Consider the following 18,426-nt stretch of genomic DNA (forward strand, 5'->3'; position numbering starts at 1 on the left):
ATTTTATTTTTATTTTAATTTTTTTTCGATAGTAAATAAAAAATTAATAATCTCAGTACCAAATAGCAATGAAAATACCTATCTAGTCTTCTACTAACTAGTGAATTTTGAAATGCTAACACATGCATGCTTCCTGTGGCCTAAACACCTACATCACGTGAAGCACCTTTTATTTAGCCATAGGGAAGTCTCACCCAATATCCATGACAACGCAAGTCCCTAATGTCACTAGGAACCAGCGCGCCACAGGGATCTCGCTGGACCCTAGCAATTTCAGTCCACGCAATAGCAGCCTGTCAATAGTAATAATAATGGAATATATTCCATTGCCGTCAGCCAATCATAATGTCCGGTGAAATTTTGCGGCCTGAACGTGAAACGCGTTGGAGTATTACTTTACCGTCAGGTGCGTATCGTAAGGCACTTCCTGATATCTCTCTTTCTCCCACCAACCAGACATAGCCGGGTCCTGTCATTTCCAATACACCCGCTGTCTTGTAAATGGTACTTGCGTCATCCTCACTAAAAAAAGAATTACATTTGGTTTAGTTATAAGCAAAATATTGTCTTTAAGCATTACATAGATCGAGGATGTACATGACATGTGCAATTATTGTTCAACAAATTTGCTCATAATGGACCAGATTCACAAAAAACAGCATTAACCGATAAAAATGTCTGCAAACGGTCTTTTTTATTTTCTTCTGTTTTTTTTGAAGACGACGAATAGGGTTCCGTTTTTATTTTTTTATGAATTTTAACATTTCTTTTCATAAATGTGATTATTTTTTTTTTAGCGGTAGTAATCACTGATGCAGCATATTCACGTAACAAAACGATTTTAAAACTCTCAATAGATGTTATAATGTAGGGGTTTCTCCTAAAATGAACGTATTTGATTTTTTTTCACACGTTTTATAAGACCGCTGTCAGGGTGCCTTGTCTGTGGTTGCCTCTAGGTGGCAGCGTGTGCTGGACAGATCCTGCAGTCTGCCATTTTGCCTGTAGGTGGCGACAGACTGCTTGACGATCAGGGTCTTTTGTGTTTGGATAATGATTCCGATTGCTGGCACATGAATTCTCATGTAAGTGTCGCCTTTCTGCTGGTAGATCCATGCTTTGCGTTGTCACAATCGGATAACTATTCGACCTCTAAAGAACCCTGAATATGACTTTTTGTGATTATACTGGATCCTGTTTATTGAACTGTTTCCCAGTCTCATTTTTCCGGTGTTCCAGGTTTATGTCTGACTAGCCATTAGCCAAGACTTTCCTGTCCCACATCCTGTTTCCCCAACCACTGTCCCTCTGTATATCCCAGTCTCTGTTTTCTGATTCTCGTTCAATATTCTGTGTACTCCTTATTTTATGTTGCGTATTATCGGGGGTTTATTTGATTTCCATTTGCCTGTGTCCGCTCTTCTGCCTGGATGGGCCGTTGGGTGACCTGAACCTTAAATGAGATCCCTCTAACCTTAATGATACCTCCTCTGGATATCGTAACAAGTGCAGCTTTCATTACTTGCGTCAAATGTCTTTCAAATTCTAGGTGCCGGCGGGCATGATGATAGTTACGTATCTATAATGAGTCCACAATGGTTCCACACGGGCACTCCCTGCACCAGTTGTATTTATTTACCTCCTGCCGGCCGGCCAGCTACGCCATTACTCTGGCGATTTCATCTTTCCGATGCAATCCCCAGAAACATGGTGCCATGGCCATATTTCCGAAGATAGTGCCCGAAATACGCAGCATGAGCAGCAGACTCTGGCACGTGTCATTTTCTGCGCATGCATTGGCGCAAATTCTTTCAGGAGGGGGAGGGGGTCACAGACATCTGCACACGAGCCCCTGCCGGTCTTTAAACGCCACTGCTGGATGAACATTTAATTCTTTGGGCTTTAGGCTTTGATGATCCTAAACCAGGGCCCCTAAAGCAGGTCCATATTCTCCATTAGGAGTCGCGGGCGGTGTGCGTGTGACTATGGGCAACTTAAAATAAAAGTGGTCTTTTCTTCACACAAGAAGGCATATGACAAGTTTAGCACCTTATACCTCCCTACAGTACTGTGTGCACGCTCCAACACTTGGGGACGAGCTTAGTGCTTCTAAAGCCTTAGGTCAACCCCAGCCCATAAAAACACAACAGCATTACCATGTGCTTGGGCGTAACTACCATAGGTGCCAGGGGAGCAGCTGCTATGGTGCCCAGAGCTGAGGGGGGCCCATCTTCCTTGTCAAAGTCACATGAGTTATATAAATTTTTCACCTTTGGGTGTTACATACTTTTATGGGGCCTTTAAATACCTAGTTAGGCCCCTGACCATGTGCATCCGTTTGTGACAATGTGTGGGACTTACTGTCTCTCCTAATGGTACTAGCAGAAGTTCTGATTGTCGGACCAGTGGGACAGTAAATCAGACTGTACAGTGGGAAGGATCGTTTGGAGCTGTCAATACATTTTGCGTAGGCACTGGGTGACCTGGACGGCAGAATGTGACAACACTATGACTAGTAGATGCGGCAGCCTTAGAGTTCCAAATGTTATGTGCCAACAGACTCCAGTCGGGTGAGTCCAGCATTGGCAGAGTCAAACTCGTTGGACCTATTCCCCTTCTTCCACCAATGGTGTTAAGGCTTGAACTGCCGGTCAGCCGATAGGCAACACAGACCCTGAAAGGGATAGAGCATGCCTGGCCGAAGATATAATTCCTTGAGATAAACATTAATATATATTTCACCGACTGCCAATCAACAGTGAAAAAATGTAATTTCAAATATTCATAAATGATTCTATATCCGCTGGGCTTATTTTGTGAGAGGAACGCAGAGCAAAGCACCAGAAGGAGCATTCATTCACAATGTCCCAATCTTAGATACGTTCTGGCTGGTTATCTTTTGGGCTATTGAACGGTCGAGCTCGGTGCTCCCGTTACACCAAATGCAGTAAAAAAAAAAAAAAATGACATTAACCTGCAACAGAACAGAACTTATGCAAGAAGACATTTATTTGTATGGTGGTGGTACCTACCTGTAATATTGAATGTAGCCTCCTCTTTAATATACATGAACAGCATTTATTACAGACTGTAGGTGAGTAAACCTGCTGACAACACAGGACCGGAAACATGGAGACTAATGTATCCGTGTCTGAGAGGAATTATTTGGGCAACAAATAAATATTGTCGGAAATTCGGGTAGTAAAGTACGGGAGACACAAGGATATAACAAGTAACATATGACATATTTTGGACCCGATTACGAGTCGGGTGAAAAGCTGCTTTAAGTGAGGACGCCTGCTGGAGCCAGGCTTATCACCTGATGCCCAGTAATGCCCATTACACTGACAAATGACCATGCGCAGAACTAACCACCTGGTCTCCGGTCCTATCGTACGCCTGATGCTGATAATCGCAGGCAGCGCAGCGCTTCCCAACTCAGAACCAGGCCCTTTAGTTATATAAAATAATTAATATTTATCATAAACAAATGAATATTTTCATGTGTCTATTGTAAGCACAGTGGACCTGGCTCGGAAGCGCGCTCATCGGCGACGCTGGACGCAAGTGGGAGATGTTCTCTGTCAGCGCAAGTGTCCGAGTCACACTGCGCTTGCGTTCCGAAGGTTGCCGTGCAAAGCCGCAGAGCGAAATTGCACGCAGATCCACGCAGTGTTGGTGGGCGTTTCTGGGAGGTAACAGAGTGGCTAACCAGACGCGGGCGTGTTGCGGGCGTGTCACGCAGTTCCTCTGACTCCAGCGGCTATGTTCAAATGGAGGAGATGGACCTGCTATAGCGTAGATGCCATCTCTGATGGTGCATTAGATGGTGGCAACCAATCTGTCCATTGGTGAGTCTTAATACGCAGAATAGCGGATTAGCGCTGCAGTCATTCGGTATCTCAGGAGGCAGCCTATCAGCGGTGGCGTTAGCATAAAGACGCAGCCGCATAGTGTGTGAAAAGGCGGAGCCAAAGGCTGCAATATGTGTTTGTTGCAGATGTGTATAAAACATAGGGTTTGTCTATTGTTGGTGTATATACTGTGGCACCTTGTAACAAGTATACAGACAATTTCTGGGAACTATGACCATGTTATGAAAAAGAAATAAAGAAAAACATTTACATAAAATTAAAACTTTCTCTGTCGGTCTGCGGTGCCTTCAGGCCAACGTTATAATTACTTGTGCTAAACCATGTATATACAGTAAGGGGACATCAGAGCTGTCTGTATTATAAAAGTCATGATTTATCATTGCTAGGTTTTAGATACAGATGTACTAAGCTCTGAAAAGTGATAAATTGGAGAGTGATAAACTACCAACCAATCAGCTCCTAACTGTCATTTTTGAAACACAGCCTGTAAGATGACAGTTAGGAGCTGAGTGTCTGGCAGTTTATCACTTTCCAGAGCTTAGTACATCTCCCCTTGTCCATGAGACTCAAGAATTGCGGCGAGGTCTGCCGGGCACCCAGGAGAGTAGCCCAGACCCTCAGATCGCCCAATTGTGTCTCTGTAGACCCACTCTCCACTGCTCGATGGTGCCCTCTGCACCACCACTCCGCCCACTTAGATTACCTCTGTGGGGCATCCTCGAGGAGCTCATTAAAATGTAGGCAAGTATGGCTATACCCCTAGACAGGGGCGCAAAGTTTTATAATGACCCCCACAGCGGTGAAAAACTCATTTTTAAACGAGGGCTTTGACAGGGAGGGGGGCCCCAGTTAGCCGTGGGCCACATCTAAGCTGCAGCCCATGGAACCTATGGCAGTTATTCCCTTGCCCTTAAAATGTTACAAAGAAAGATCGAGCGGGAAGCTCCCCACTGACATCACTGCTGATGTCAGTGCGTCCGCCCACAAAACGGTAGGCGTTCCTTAAGGAACACCTCAGTTTGTGAAACCACCCCCCCGCCCCACCTACAAAACGAGGCGAGCTGTCGATCAACATCGACAGCCGCCCCTTTTGTAGTGAGCTCCGGAGCGAGAGAGTTTCACTCTTGCTCCGGGGCTTGCGCACGCATAGTGTGGCCGCTGCGCGTTCGCAGGGCCTGACCATCGACCCGGTTGCGAGCGCTCAGCGCTCGCGACTGGGTCTGAATGAGACCCATTATGCACTGCACAGGATGGTGAACGATTGAATGATTACAATGTCTTGTCTAGTGGATACACACCTAAACTAAGAAACACAGTTACATGCTCTTTCTTACTCTATTCCCAAATGTGAATCAGGTCCAGTAGAAGTGATGTTTGAACACTGGAGAGAGATAGCTGTGCAGGGACAGGGGCCAAGGTTACCATTTTGATTACACTTAATAGTTCACTGTGACAGGAGGCAAACACAGCTACGTGCCAAGTCTCAGCGCCCTCGCTTATCAAGATACAAAGTCACAGTCATCACGTGTCTGGCTCTTCCTGCTCTGCTGATACATATCAAAGATACTCCGGACTGAGATAATACTCCCATGTCTGAGGGGTTACTCCCAAAACACGAAGTATAGACTGCCATGTCTGTTTTCCAAGTTGACATTAAAAAACAAAACAAAAACAAAAAAAAGTTGTTTTTACAAAGTGCTAGCTCATTTTGTTGGGTGACAGGGGCAGTGACATGATGTGAGGAGGGGAATGGAGGCAGCAGGACGCCACAGACTGAGAGTTATATAGTGGGAGGAGCAGGATCCCCCAGCAGCACAGAGTATATCAGGAGATGAGTGATGTGATAGTGAGGACAGGGCTACATGTGACAGGGGCAGTGACATGATGTGAGGAGGGGAATGGAAGCAGCAGGAAGTCACAGACTGAGAGCTATATAGTGGAAGAAGCAGGGTCCCCAGCAGCACAGAGTATATCAGGAGATGAGTGATGTGTTAGTGAGGACAGAGCTGCATGTGACAGGGGAAGTGACATGATGTGAGGAGAGGAATGGAGGCATCAGGAAGCCACAAACTGAGAGTTATATAGTGGGAGGAGCAGTGTCCCCAGCAGCACAGAGTATATCAGGAGATGAGTGATGTGTCAGTGAGGACAGGGCTGCATGTGACAGGGGCAGTGACATGAGGTGAGGATAGGAATGGAGGCATAAGGAAGCCACAGACTGAGAGTTATATAGTGGAAGGAGCAGGGTCCCCAGCAGCACAGAGTATATCAGGAGATGAGTGATGTGTTAGTGAGGACAGGGCTGCATGTGACAGAGACAGTGACATGATGTGAGGAGGGGAATGGAGGCAGCAGGAAGCCACAGACTGAGAGTTATATAGTGGGAGGAGCATGGTCCCCCAGCAGCACAGAGTATATCAGGAGATTAGTGATGTGTTAGTGAGGAGTGGACAGGACTCAGTGGCAAACGCAGGATTTCTAGAGGGGGGTTTCTAAAAGCTTATTGATTGAGTGAGTGTAGCCAGTCCATAAATAGGGCAGAATTAGTACTTAACCAGTTTTAATATGCGTCATACAAAGTGTATTGTGTGTCATAATTCCAGCATATACAGGACCAGTGATCACAGTAATTAGCCCTTATATGCGGCAGTAGGGCCATCCTGCCTGAGCTGAATGTTTTTATTTTAGATGTGTCACCATTCCAGAGTATTGGAGCAAGTCCTGGAGCCTGGAGGAGCAGCAGAAGAACCTAGCACTGCACTGGACATATATGTACATATTGGGCTCTATAGCAGTGCATCCCTAACAGTGCATGTTTTCCAGAACTCCTAGTTGGTGCACAGGTTATTTATTACTGGCTGCACATGTTAAAAGATCTACAGGTGGTGCTAATTATTTCATTTGTGATACTGAGAAGAACATGAAGCACTACTAAAATTCGATTTCTATTGTGGTCATGCGCTGGGGAGGGCGGTTTCCAGGCTGCCGGAAACCCCCCTGCGTTTGCCTATGGGACTGCATGTGACAGGGGCAGTGACATGATATGAGGAGGTGAATGGAAGGAGGAGGAAGTTACAGACTGAGAGTTATATAGTGGAAGGAGCAGGGTCCCCAGCAGCACAGAGTGAATCAAGAGATGAGTGATGAGTTAGTGAGGACAGGGGCAGTGATATGTGTACAGAGCAATGAATACTGCAGACTGAGAGTTATATAGTGTAAGGAGCAGAGTCCTCCAACAGCACACAATAGTGATGTGAGCCTCCGGTCACACTGATGCATGAAGATTGTGGTGTCAAATGCACCTCAATATGAAACAAAGTATATACATCCTGTTTGCTCCCTGCTGTCTATGGAACACGTCCAAAGTCTATGAGAAAACTGTCAAAGTGGGTAGGGCCCAGTTTATAAATGATCCCATACTTGCCGACTTTCTGGCTACCCCCTCCGGGAAGGTGGAGCCAGGTCGGCATAGAGGGGGCCTGGCGCAGCATGGGCTGGGGGTGGTGACATGATTGCGTCATTGTGGTCCTGCCTCCTGCTATGTAATGCCCAGATTAGAGGAATTGTAAAGGCGGGGCATGGCTACAATGACACAATTCAGTGCGAATCGCGCCATTGGCCACCTGGACCACCCACTCTAGAGATGTGGTGCAGCTCCGGGAGACTTGAATGCTCTTCCGGGTGGCTGGGAGTAGCCTCCGGCCGTTCCGTGAGAATAGGCAAGTATGTATTATCCTCAATTTTTTTAAGTCTATACTTCCATAACACGACCCTCAAAACAAACATGTGGCCACACCCACGTTTAGTACAGCCAGATAAGAATAACCAGGGGGCATGGTCACTCAGTGACAATTACATGAAAAAAGTTACATGGAAATTCTTAAGTCATTGTTTTTTAATTAAATTATAATGATGTCTGTGGAAAGCTATAATAAACATTATACATCCACATGAGATGCAGTCAGATGGTAAATAGATAGATAGATAGATAGATAGATAGATAGATAGATAGATAGATAGATAGATAGATAGATAGATAGACAGATAGACATTAGTATGTGTTCTATTCTGAATATTTAAGCATTAGGAGGGGCCATTATGAGAAGTCTAAATTATCTGTCCAGATTACAGAAAAGAAGGTTCAAAATGGTTTGTAGATAAAAAAAGTTGTCATTTTCACTATTATATGCCTCAGTTACTTGCGTTCCCACTTTGCCAACACTGCAGAGCATTAAGTGTTCTTTAATAATAATAATAATAATAATAATAATAATAATAATAATAATAATAATAGATTACAGTTTTAACTTTTAGCAGGTTGCAATTTCATTCCTTCAAAGCAATCACACTCTGGTGAATGTTGAGTCATAAAAAACAGTTGAGCTAAAATATGGCAGGATGTTGTCGATCTCCTTTCGAGCTTATTTGAGACAGCTATTCCTTCTGATCCTCAGCATTTTCTTTTTCCCTTGCCCCTACCCACCCTATATCGGCACCAGAATAAGTTGTTCTGACATATCGTATCTGCTACGACCTGCCAGATAGCAGCTGATTGGAAAAGTCCCGCCCCTTCCCCTATGCAGGCTATAATCTCACGTGTTTGGTATGTTTACAAAATGGAATACATGACCGCCATATTGCATAATACCTCGAAGTCTTTCAATAAAAAATGGTCCCCCTGGTTGACGTACTAAAACATTCCTTCTCTATTCAACATTTAATTTTTATTTTTTTTTGTCTACAATTTTTTTTACTTTTTCTCCTATTCCTTGATGGTTGGCCACACCGTTGCTGCTAGATATTTTCTGTCTTTCTGTAATTTCTTCTTTATATTTAAAATTGAATCACTGTATATTGTTGTGTGACTTGATACAGCTTTTTTTGTCATCATAAGTATATTTTAAGCTGTTAAAGCTTTGGAAATTTGACTGTATCTTTATATTGTGATGTGCTTTATAAAAAGAGTCTATAAAAAAAAAGAAGAACAGTTCAGCTCATCACTTTTTTTGCATCATGGTAGCCTGTAAATGGGTCTACACAGAAACAGATGAGAACAGACTTAGAGAATCAGGACAAAGAAGTGCACTGTAAAACAAGCTTACCTTGCTGAGAGAATGATCACCCTGGCTTCCAATCCTTTTGCTTCCGTCAGAAGGGCCGACACATTTTTGGTTCCAGGGTCAAAATGAAGAACTTTTTCTGCCTGTGATTAGTGTGAGCAAATGGAATTAGCATGGGCAATACATACCTTGCAGAGAGAGAGAGAGCCATGCTATCTAGAAAAAGAAAGTTAAACACTCTTCTCACATATAAATTAGAGATTTTATCTATGTCTAATATTTTCTTTCATTTTTTTTCCCTTTTCTGATTTTTTTTATTTTTTTTTCATTTTTTTTAATCTTCACTTTGATTTTTGCACTCTGCATGCAAACTGAAGTCCGCCAAGACCCAAAAAGAAAAACAAAAAATAAAGATAAAAAAGACGTGCATTTTAAAAGATAGTAAAAAAAAAGGCTGGATATGCAATTAAAAAAATCCAATGAGTGTCCTCTTCCCAAAATAAAAAAAAAGAATATATCACAAATAAAAAAGAGAAAAAAAAATACTTTCTTTTTTTTTGAACAGAGGTTTGATCTTTGAAGAATAAAAGTGAATATATTATACTGTAGAATTAATCTTCTTTAAAAATAAAAACATAAGTATAATAAAAAAAGACTTGCAGGTTAATTCATTGGTTCACATGCATTCCTAACAATCTTTAGCTGCTGGAGGTGCCCACAATTTAATTTTTATCGCTGCAATGTTTTTGCTGGCCCCTCCAGCATCAAAGGGTCAACAGAGTTTACTGCAGGATCAAGCTAAGCACTTACATTTTCCATTCTCTTGTCCAATCCATTACCGGATTGCACAAATATAGCAGACAGTCACGGACCACCTAATTTAGGTGGGGGGGAGGGCAGGAGAATTTAGGTTGTATTGTTTTTGGTTTTGGGGTGTCTGTGACTTAGTTAGAACCGGTGGGCTACGTGCATTTTCCATGCATATATACCTTGGGTCCACGCTTGTTGTCATAGGAAAGTTGTTCGAGGTTTTCATAGTTCCTTTTTTTACTCTGATGAATAATGTGCACAGAGAAAATATGTAGACACAGAAGAATATTATAAACAGTTGAATATGGTGTGTAGTAAAGCAATCCAAAAACCACCTCATCTCTCCACCTCTGCTAAAGGTTGACAATAACACTGGAGCTTGCAAAAAAAAACAACATATGATTTATGTCAGTGAATGTAGATTTGGCAATTTTAGGCAACATATCTATTGGGATGCATAAAACAACTATGAAGTTCTGTATGTATGGCAGTAATGCAGAATGTGTTTATTTGGTGTTTAATATGCCCAAAAAATGAATGCTACCTTTAATATTACTTTGCTACAGTACATTTTATGGACATGCAGTGAGCGACCTAATCAACATTCTATCAACATTAACTACAGCTTAATATCTTAATGGTGTGAGGATTATAGATGATATAGCATGTAGGTGGGATTATTGATGATGTTACTAGTTCTATGCCATAACTAATATTCTATTCTAATATTTATTATTCTAAATATAATATAATATATCATCATTAGCTTTGAACAAGAGCATGAAGGTTATTTTTTGTATGTGATGACTATTTTAAAAATATTAAAGATCCACTATTATAGGGCTACTAAAAATTATAATTTGATTATAGGAATTGTCTACAGCAATATTTTAAATGTCATAGTACTTATTTCATCTTACATTATTTTACATTTGTTTTCTTCTGGGAATTTAAAAATATTTTCCCTTGTGAAGAAGAATTAAACAGGGTGCAGTGCCTTGCAAAAGTATTCACCCCCCTTGGCTTTTTACATTTTTTGTTACATTACAACCTGTAATTTTTTTCTTTAATCTGAATTTTATGTTATGGATCTGCACAAAATAGTCTAATTTGGTGAAGTGAAATGAGTAAAATATATATAAAAAAGAATCTTTATAAATAAAATTCTGAAAATTGGAATGTGCATATGTAATCACCCCCTTTGCTATGAAGCCTCTCAAAAGTTCTGGTGCAACCAATTACCTTCAGAAGTCACATAATTAGTGAAATGAAGTCCAACTGTGTGAAATCTGTGTCACATGATCTGTCAGTACAAACACACCTTTTCTTAAAGGCCCCAGAGGCTGCAACACCACTAAGCAAGAGGCATCACACCATGAAGACCAAGGAGCTTTCCAAACAAGTCAGGGACAAAGTTGTTGAGAAGTACAATTCTGGTTTGGGCTATAAAAAATATCCAAATCTTTGATGATCCCCCGGAGCACCATCAAATCCATCATCATCAACTGGAAAGAACATGGTGCCACAACAAACCTGCCAAGAGAGAGACTCCCATCAAACTCACAGACCGGGCAAGGAGGGCATTATTCAGAGAGGCAGCACAGAGACCAAAGGTAACCCTGAAGGAGCTGCAGAGTTCCACAGCAGAGACTGGCGTATCTGTGCATGTGACCACAATAAGCCGTACACTCCATAGAGCTGGGCTTTATGGAAGAGTGGCCAGAAAAAAGCCATTACTTAGTGATAAAAATAAGAAGACACGATTTGAGTTTGCCAAAAGGCATGTGGGAGACTCCCCAAATATATGGAGGAAGGTGCTCTGGTCAGATGAGACTAAAATTTTACTTTTCGGCCACCAAGGAAAACACTATGTCTGGCGCAAACCCAACACATCCCATCCCCCTAAGAACACCATCCCCACAGTGACACATGGTGGTGGCAGCATCATGCTGTGGGGATGTGTTTCAGCAGCAGGGACTGGGAAACTGATTTGAGTCGAGGGAAAGATGGATGGTGCTAAATACAGGGAAATTCTCGAGCAAAACCTGTTTCAGTATGTCTGTGATTTGAGACTGGTACGGAGGTTCACCTTCCAGCAGGACAATGACCCGAAGCATACTGCTAAAGCAACACTCGAGTGGTTTATGGGGGAACATTTAAATGTGTTGGAATGGCCTAGTCAAAGCCCAGATTTCAATCCAATTGAGAATCTGTGGTCAAACTTGGAGAATGCTGTTCACAAGCGCAAAGTATCCAAAATGAAAGAGCTGGAGCAGTTTTGCTTTGAGGAATGAGCAAAAATCCCAGGGGCAAGATGTGGCAAGCTCATAGAGACTTCTCCAAAGTGACTTGCAGCTGTAATTGACGCAAAAGATGGCTCGACAAAGTACTGACTTTAGGGGGGTGAATAGTTATGCACGCTGAAGTTTTCTGTTATGTTGTCCTTAATGTTGTTTGATTCACAATATAAAAAAAACACAACTTCACAGTTGTAGACATGTTCTGTGAATGAAATGATGCACACCTTCACACAATCCATTTTAATTCCAGGTTGTGAGGCAACAAAACTTGAAAAATGCAAAGGGGGGGGGGGAATACTTTTGCAAGGCACTGTATATTCTTAAAGATAAAATGTCATAATAATCTGCGTGTGTGCATGTGTATATATTACATATATATAGTATTTCATCCGGAAGCCTTACATAATTACAGTGCTAGCCAATATTAAGGTATTATAAGAGTTTAATTTCTAAAAATAACATATATATTTTATTGGTAATGTGCAAATCTCAGACAAGTCAAGAATAATGTAATTTGTTCTGGGTAAAGGAGATAAATATTTTTTTGTTGTTTTAATAGAGTAATTGCAAGCATTTTACTTTGTTACAAGAAACATTTCATATTAGAACAATAATGTTAAGTAACAGGTGTAAATATTGATCTACTGATTGTTAAATGCTCCAAAGTCCCTTTTCAAACCTGTCCACTCTTTCTATTTCAGTGTTTAAGCTACTGTATGATCGTGATAAACTTTGGTCTGAATGTTAGAAATATTTTAATGTTTGTTCTGTGTACTACAGGTGACACCCTGGTCTCTATGTTTCAAAAATTTTAATATGTTAATTTTCTTATATTTGTGATGACACTAAAATAAAAATGTTTCTAACGGGGAGCATTTCATTCTCAATATTTTTTATGGTGAAGGAACACAGATTTTTGTGTGTACCTTCTCTTAGGTCTTCCCCTTTTGACCCCTCAAACAGTAACTTCTTCTTGGGGTTCTCTCACCTTCATTCAGAACAATAACAACTAACTATAGAGTAGTAACTTCACTCAAATAAATTAGTGTTGGGCAATTTGAAACATATGGACTATTTTCCTCAGCAGCAATTAAGTTGAACTACAACACACATTTCTGGAGTTGTAGCTGTGACTGCAATTATTATGAATATTTTTAGAATTAAAAAAAATGTTTTTGGTAAAGATTAGTATTACAGAAAACTGGTAGTGGCCGTTATGTTTTGTAATATGGACCTTTGGGACAGCAGCGTGAGCTATAGGGCTGTAAAAGGCCCCCAGACCTTCTCCATTGAAACTCAGTGATGCTTGTGGGACTTTGACAGTAGACAAACTGAGATTGGGATAAGGGTCTTGCTGTGTGTCTCAATGGGGAGACTTTCTTGTTTATTGATACATATTTATTGATACATGCTAGGAATGTATAGCTTGCTAAGCATATTATTATAATTGGCATGATTGGCTTGCCTCATGTTGCAATGCAAATATAGACTACTAGCTGATGCTTTGGTGTGTTTGATATTGTGATTGATTTATTTTCTTTTATTTCTATCGGTCTTACTTCCTTTTTCTATTACCTCACCCCTCCCGCCATCTTTATCTCTCCTCTCTCTTATTAACGTACGCATCACCACTCTACCACGATGGTACCATACGCTCTCTGCCTGAGGAAATGAGTGTATTTCTCCATACAGGATTTTCCCCGCGGTCTGGTATGCTGAATGCAATCTATTGCCAATTTATCAAACAGCTGTAAACTAAGCTTCTTCAGTTTTGGTTAAAGTCATAATGCCATCTCAGGGTGGCATTCAGGGTAAGAGTAACAGGGGAGCAGAGAAGACTACAACCTCAGGCTTCCATAGCAAAATAGGCCCACCACCATGACAGCATGATAATGACCAAGTCACCAGGTTGGCCACACACATTGCCATAAATCATGTGTATTACAATTGAATTTCTCTTTTCCTCACTAAATGATGCAATTTTTATACTTATATGAATCTAAGGAGACATTGGGGCTGCAATACTTATCATAACAATTCATGGGCCTGCGTAATCCGGACGCGCCTGCCTCCTCTTAGCGCCCCTGCTGAGCACAGGTGGCCTCCTGTTACAGTGCGACCAGACTAGTTGAGCACCTTCTTTAGTGCTTACCAGCCCAGGCTATGTAACTGGTGCTGGTTATTTATTTTACGGTGCTAATGTATGTATTTCTATTTTATTTTTTCTGTTTTTCTTTTTCATTATTATTTTAATACATAATAAAAAATACATGCTGACCTATATCAACAGCATACATATTCACTGTAAGCCACTGGGAACTACAACAGACACACCTATAAGGCATATCTGGAGATACAACATACAGGCAGCATCCCAGGGGGCATGCTTCACTCACATGCGCACGCCTCCTACTGTACATAGCAGGAGTTTGCCAAATTTGGGTGCACACAGACAGGTTTTTCTTAAAAGAAATTAATGTATAGCATATATATGCCCCAGTGCAATCTTATCAATCCTGCCTCATAGCATTATCTGCAGAACGCCCAACTAATGGGCGGCATCCACTAGACGATTTTATCCCTGTCCAACCTCTTAACGATTTTCCCTTGAAATATGATCTTCCACTCTGAACAATTTGCAAACGATTTGGAAAAGATCTAATGTTGCGTACATACTGGGCGATTAAAGTGGACGACTGAACGATAACGATATCGTTATCGTTCAGTCGTCCACTTTATCGTCCATTTTTAAGCCCAAAAAGATGAACGATGACGACGACGCGCGTTCCGGCGGGTCGTTCGTCATCATCGTTCATCGGGCTGACATGCAGGCCAACCTGACTATCTCGTCAGGTTGCTGCATGTCAGGGAATGGGGGAGAGAGCCAGGCGCTGAACGATATCGTTAATGATATCGTTCAGCGGCTGTGCTCAATGTCATGAACGACATTGAGCACAGCCTGCCGGGGACACACTAGACGATATCGCTCAGGGAGCATATCGTCTAGTGTGTATGTACCTTAACAATAAACTATGTTGTTTTAATATGTGATTGAGAGCTTTCAGCTATAGTGGGCAGACAGTGGTTCATCGTTTGATCGTTCAGCGTGAACGATGTGTAAACGATTTGTAAGCAATCAAGTGAAATTGACCTGCATGTTCAGTCGATGGAGGAGACGATCAAACGACCAGCGGGAGCGCGCATCGTACATCGTTAGAAACAATTACTGTACGATTTGCAAACGATGTTCAAACGATGTTTGAACGATTATCGAACGATTTTATCATTATCGTTCAATCGTTCAACTTTATTGTCTAGTGGATACCCCCCTTAACCCACTGCATGAGGCAACAGCTGAGGCACTGTCATTATGATCAGATATAATGTATTTTGTAAAAAAAGCATATAGTGTATAACTTTAACAATGACTAGATATGTTATGTTAATGAGCTGGAAACCTCTACGCTGCATAGAAAAAAAAACTTTTTAAAGGCATATAAGCCCCTTTTTGTATTTAAATCCCATCTTCTTGCCTCTGTTGCCCCCATTATTAGAAGGGCTGTTATAAAATAACCCATAGCCAATCAGACCCTCAGGTCACAGCAGCACAGTTCATTTCAGGAAACACATCGTGTGGGCAACAGTGACGTGTCAAGCACGACGATAACAGTAACAAAAAATCATGAAAGAAATGCTTTCTTATTTGAATCAAGCCTATTTTTAATGGGAAATAGTTTGAAATTTAAAAGAATAAAAAAAAAAACATTTTGACTTTTGTTTTTAAATAAATTTTGTATATTTTTTTATTAGTGGAACAGAAAGCTCAAGTGGGATTTAAGTTCCACCGGGGATGCGCAGCCGTTTAGCTTGGTCCACATGCTCCCCCAAAATTGGCAAACGTAAAGTTAGTCCTTAATGAAACCAAACAGTGTCGCCGAAATAGTTGAGTGTCGCTCATCTGCCTCGTTATTTTATCGGTAACTGGCAGCGGTAACTGATTTTATGTTGCTGCGATAAATGGAGATGCAAAATCATTGTTAGCTCTCCTTTTTTTTAATACGTATATTGTTTTCATCCCTTTCATCTGGGGACCAGACAGATCAGGGTCCAAGTAAAGCAAAACTTTCTCTTGTCTGAGTGAATAGTTCTGTAACACAATTATGTTTCTTTTCTCACACAGGCTGGGATGGGTGAGATTGTGACTGATGATATACCATATTTCATAAGGTGCCCATACATCTGTGACTTATTGCCGCAATTCCTCATTCTGCCGACGCTGGGGCTGGGGAATTGGGGATATTCAAAATGTTGAACAATCTCAATTCCCTGATCTCGACCCAAAAATGGTTAGAATTGGCAAATATTTACATGTTAACTTTACCCAAACTGTTGACTTTCCCCAAACTGTTACCGTTTTGCTGATGTTTGATGGCCGCGGATCAGGTCAGATCATCAGAACAGGGAATCAGGACCATACACGTATGGACAGCACTAGATTATTATTCTTATCCGAGCATTTTAAACTCTTTCAAGTATTTAAGAACTTTATTTTGGTAGAATTAATTTGTGATTGGTTTGCACTCAATTGATAGTTATAGATATTAATGTGGCTCTAAAATAAAATAAAAAGTCTGAATTGTTGCAGAAGGGGATGACCAAGTTTGTCTATCCTTTATTTAAATGTCAGAGCAGAACTGAGTAATCAGGAAATTAACCAGATCACTGCACGCTGACGAGTGCTGACAGTTACCAACACACCTGCTGAATTACTAACTTTAATTAATTACAGATCAACCTGTTAGTAAAATGTACTGTACACTGCAGCAGACTTTCCATTACATTCTATAAAAGCAGACCTTCAGGATAAATTATTCTAATGATTTTGGTCTCATTACACAGAGAATAGCATCAGCCAATAGCAAGAGAGCCCCTCTTTACATATGGCTCATAGTCACGTGAGGCTGGGCTTACATGGAAATTTAAAATAAATATCACTATTATTAAGATCAGTTTCCATTTTTACAAAATATTTTTTTTTCATTCATGAATAATTTTTGAAAAATCAAGATTGACTGATTTTATCTTATTTTTTTACACTGAGAATTAAATAAGGAATTACATATAACTAGGAATGACAGATAATTATAAAAGTCACAATTAATTTCTTTTTTTTTATCCAAAGGTAAAAAAAATTATTTTATTAATTAAATAAAATCAATATTATAGATTGCAGTTTAAAATATACTGTATATTTAATAACATGGTGAAATTGCTATAAAATAAATTTGCAACCAACTAAAGTTTCACTTCACCAATTTGGTCAGGGACAGGATTTAAAATTTGACAAATATGAAATATATTTTTCCCTTTTTTTAAGAGAAAATTAAATAAAATATTAAATATTAAGCCATCCACCCATCTAAAAGCACTATTTGAACTGTAATAATTGGCTTAAAAATTACGCAATCTCAAATCACACTTTTTGGAACAGTATCAAACAAACCAAATATTTATAAATGCGTTGTGCAGACCTGTTATGCATTCTGTGAATCAATGTCACTATTGTTTAATATTAAAGATAAACTATTATATTAAAGTTGTCTTTATTTCAAGTGGCACGTTGTACTTTTATTTTTTTTTACATGGGTTGAAATACATTGTAATCTAAAGTGCATCTATAAGGGGCAAAATGCATCCCATTGAAAATTTAGGATGAGGCCCAATCGCCGCCTCCTAAGAGGACAGGTAAAATGCAAGTCTTATTGTGGTGAGGAAAGTGTGGTGCTCCCTCCTAGAATGCAGTCTGGTCCTGTAAAATTACATCTTTTTTTTGTGAGAGGGCACGCTTAACGCCAAGGCTGCACCCACCCGGGATCACCCCTGATCTGCCAGCTCTGTTCATCTCAGGTTGCTAACTTTTGCACAACAGATGATGTTCTAATAGTCACATGTAAAAAAACAATTATGTTGCTAAATATCAAGCGCATTTCTGCAATAGAGGCGGGCGCCATTGGTAGGACTATCATGGGCGCTGCTTCTATGGAGTTTAGAGGTGTGGTCCAACCTCCTCAGAGGCCCCTGTCCCCTCCACTGTTTTGGCACCTGCAGCACTCTCAAAGGCCCCCTACTCACCTCTCCAAAATGGTGCATGCACGATCAAGGCATGCCCAGAACCACAGCGGGGAACCCGAGAGGCTACAGTGGCATCACTGGATGCCTACTTAAGGGCAGATCTATCTATCCATCTGAAGAAGTCAAGTGGAAAACAATCAGCTTCTTGCTATTATTTTTTAGAAAGTACTAGACATATGACAGCTACAATCTGCTTGGTTGATATGGGCAACGTCTCCACTTGTCGTCCCTAGAAGTTTTGATAAATCT

At 40.8% G+C, this 18,426-nt stretch overlaps 1 protein-coding gene across 12 annotated transcripts in view; it reads right to left on the reverse strand.

Annotated features, from left to right (window-relative positions):
• The window catches only part of GRIN1 (glutamate ionotropic receptor NMDA type subunit 1), an 81,486-nt gene that overhangs the window by 44,656 nt on the left and 18,404 nt on the right, over window positions 1-18,426 (reverse strand). For 10 of the 12 annotated variants that reach the window (XR_015878217.1, XR_015878218.1, XM_088469808.1 and 7 more), the window contains exons 4-6: window positions 9,925-9,987; window positions 8,978-9,078; window positions 401-522 (exon numbers count right to left, since the gene is read on the reverse strand). Coding sequence is in view for 10 of the 12 variants with exons in the window: in XM_088469808.1 (XP_088325934.1) it covers window positions 401-522; window positions 8,978-9,078; window positions 9,925-9,987 (286 nt within the window). In the remaining 2 variants the exon portion in view is untranslated. The remainder of the gene's footprint in view (window positions 1-400; window positions 523-8,977; window positions 9,079-9,924; window positions 9,988-18,426) is intronic. The other 2 variants (XM_088469824.1, XM_088469799.1) reach the window with 1 other exon arrangement.

The sequence above is a fragment of the Taudactylus pleione genome, unplaced genomic scaffold, assembly GCF_031769625.1.
Source record: "Taudactylus pleione unplaced genomic scaffold, aTauple2 ptg000013l, whole genome shotgun sequence".
NCBI classification, from domain to species: domain Eukaryota; kingdom Metazoa; phylum Chordata; class Amphibia; order Anura; family Myobatrachidae; genus Taudactylus; species Taudactylus pleione.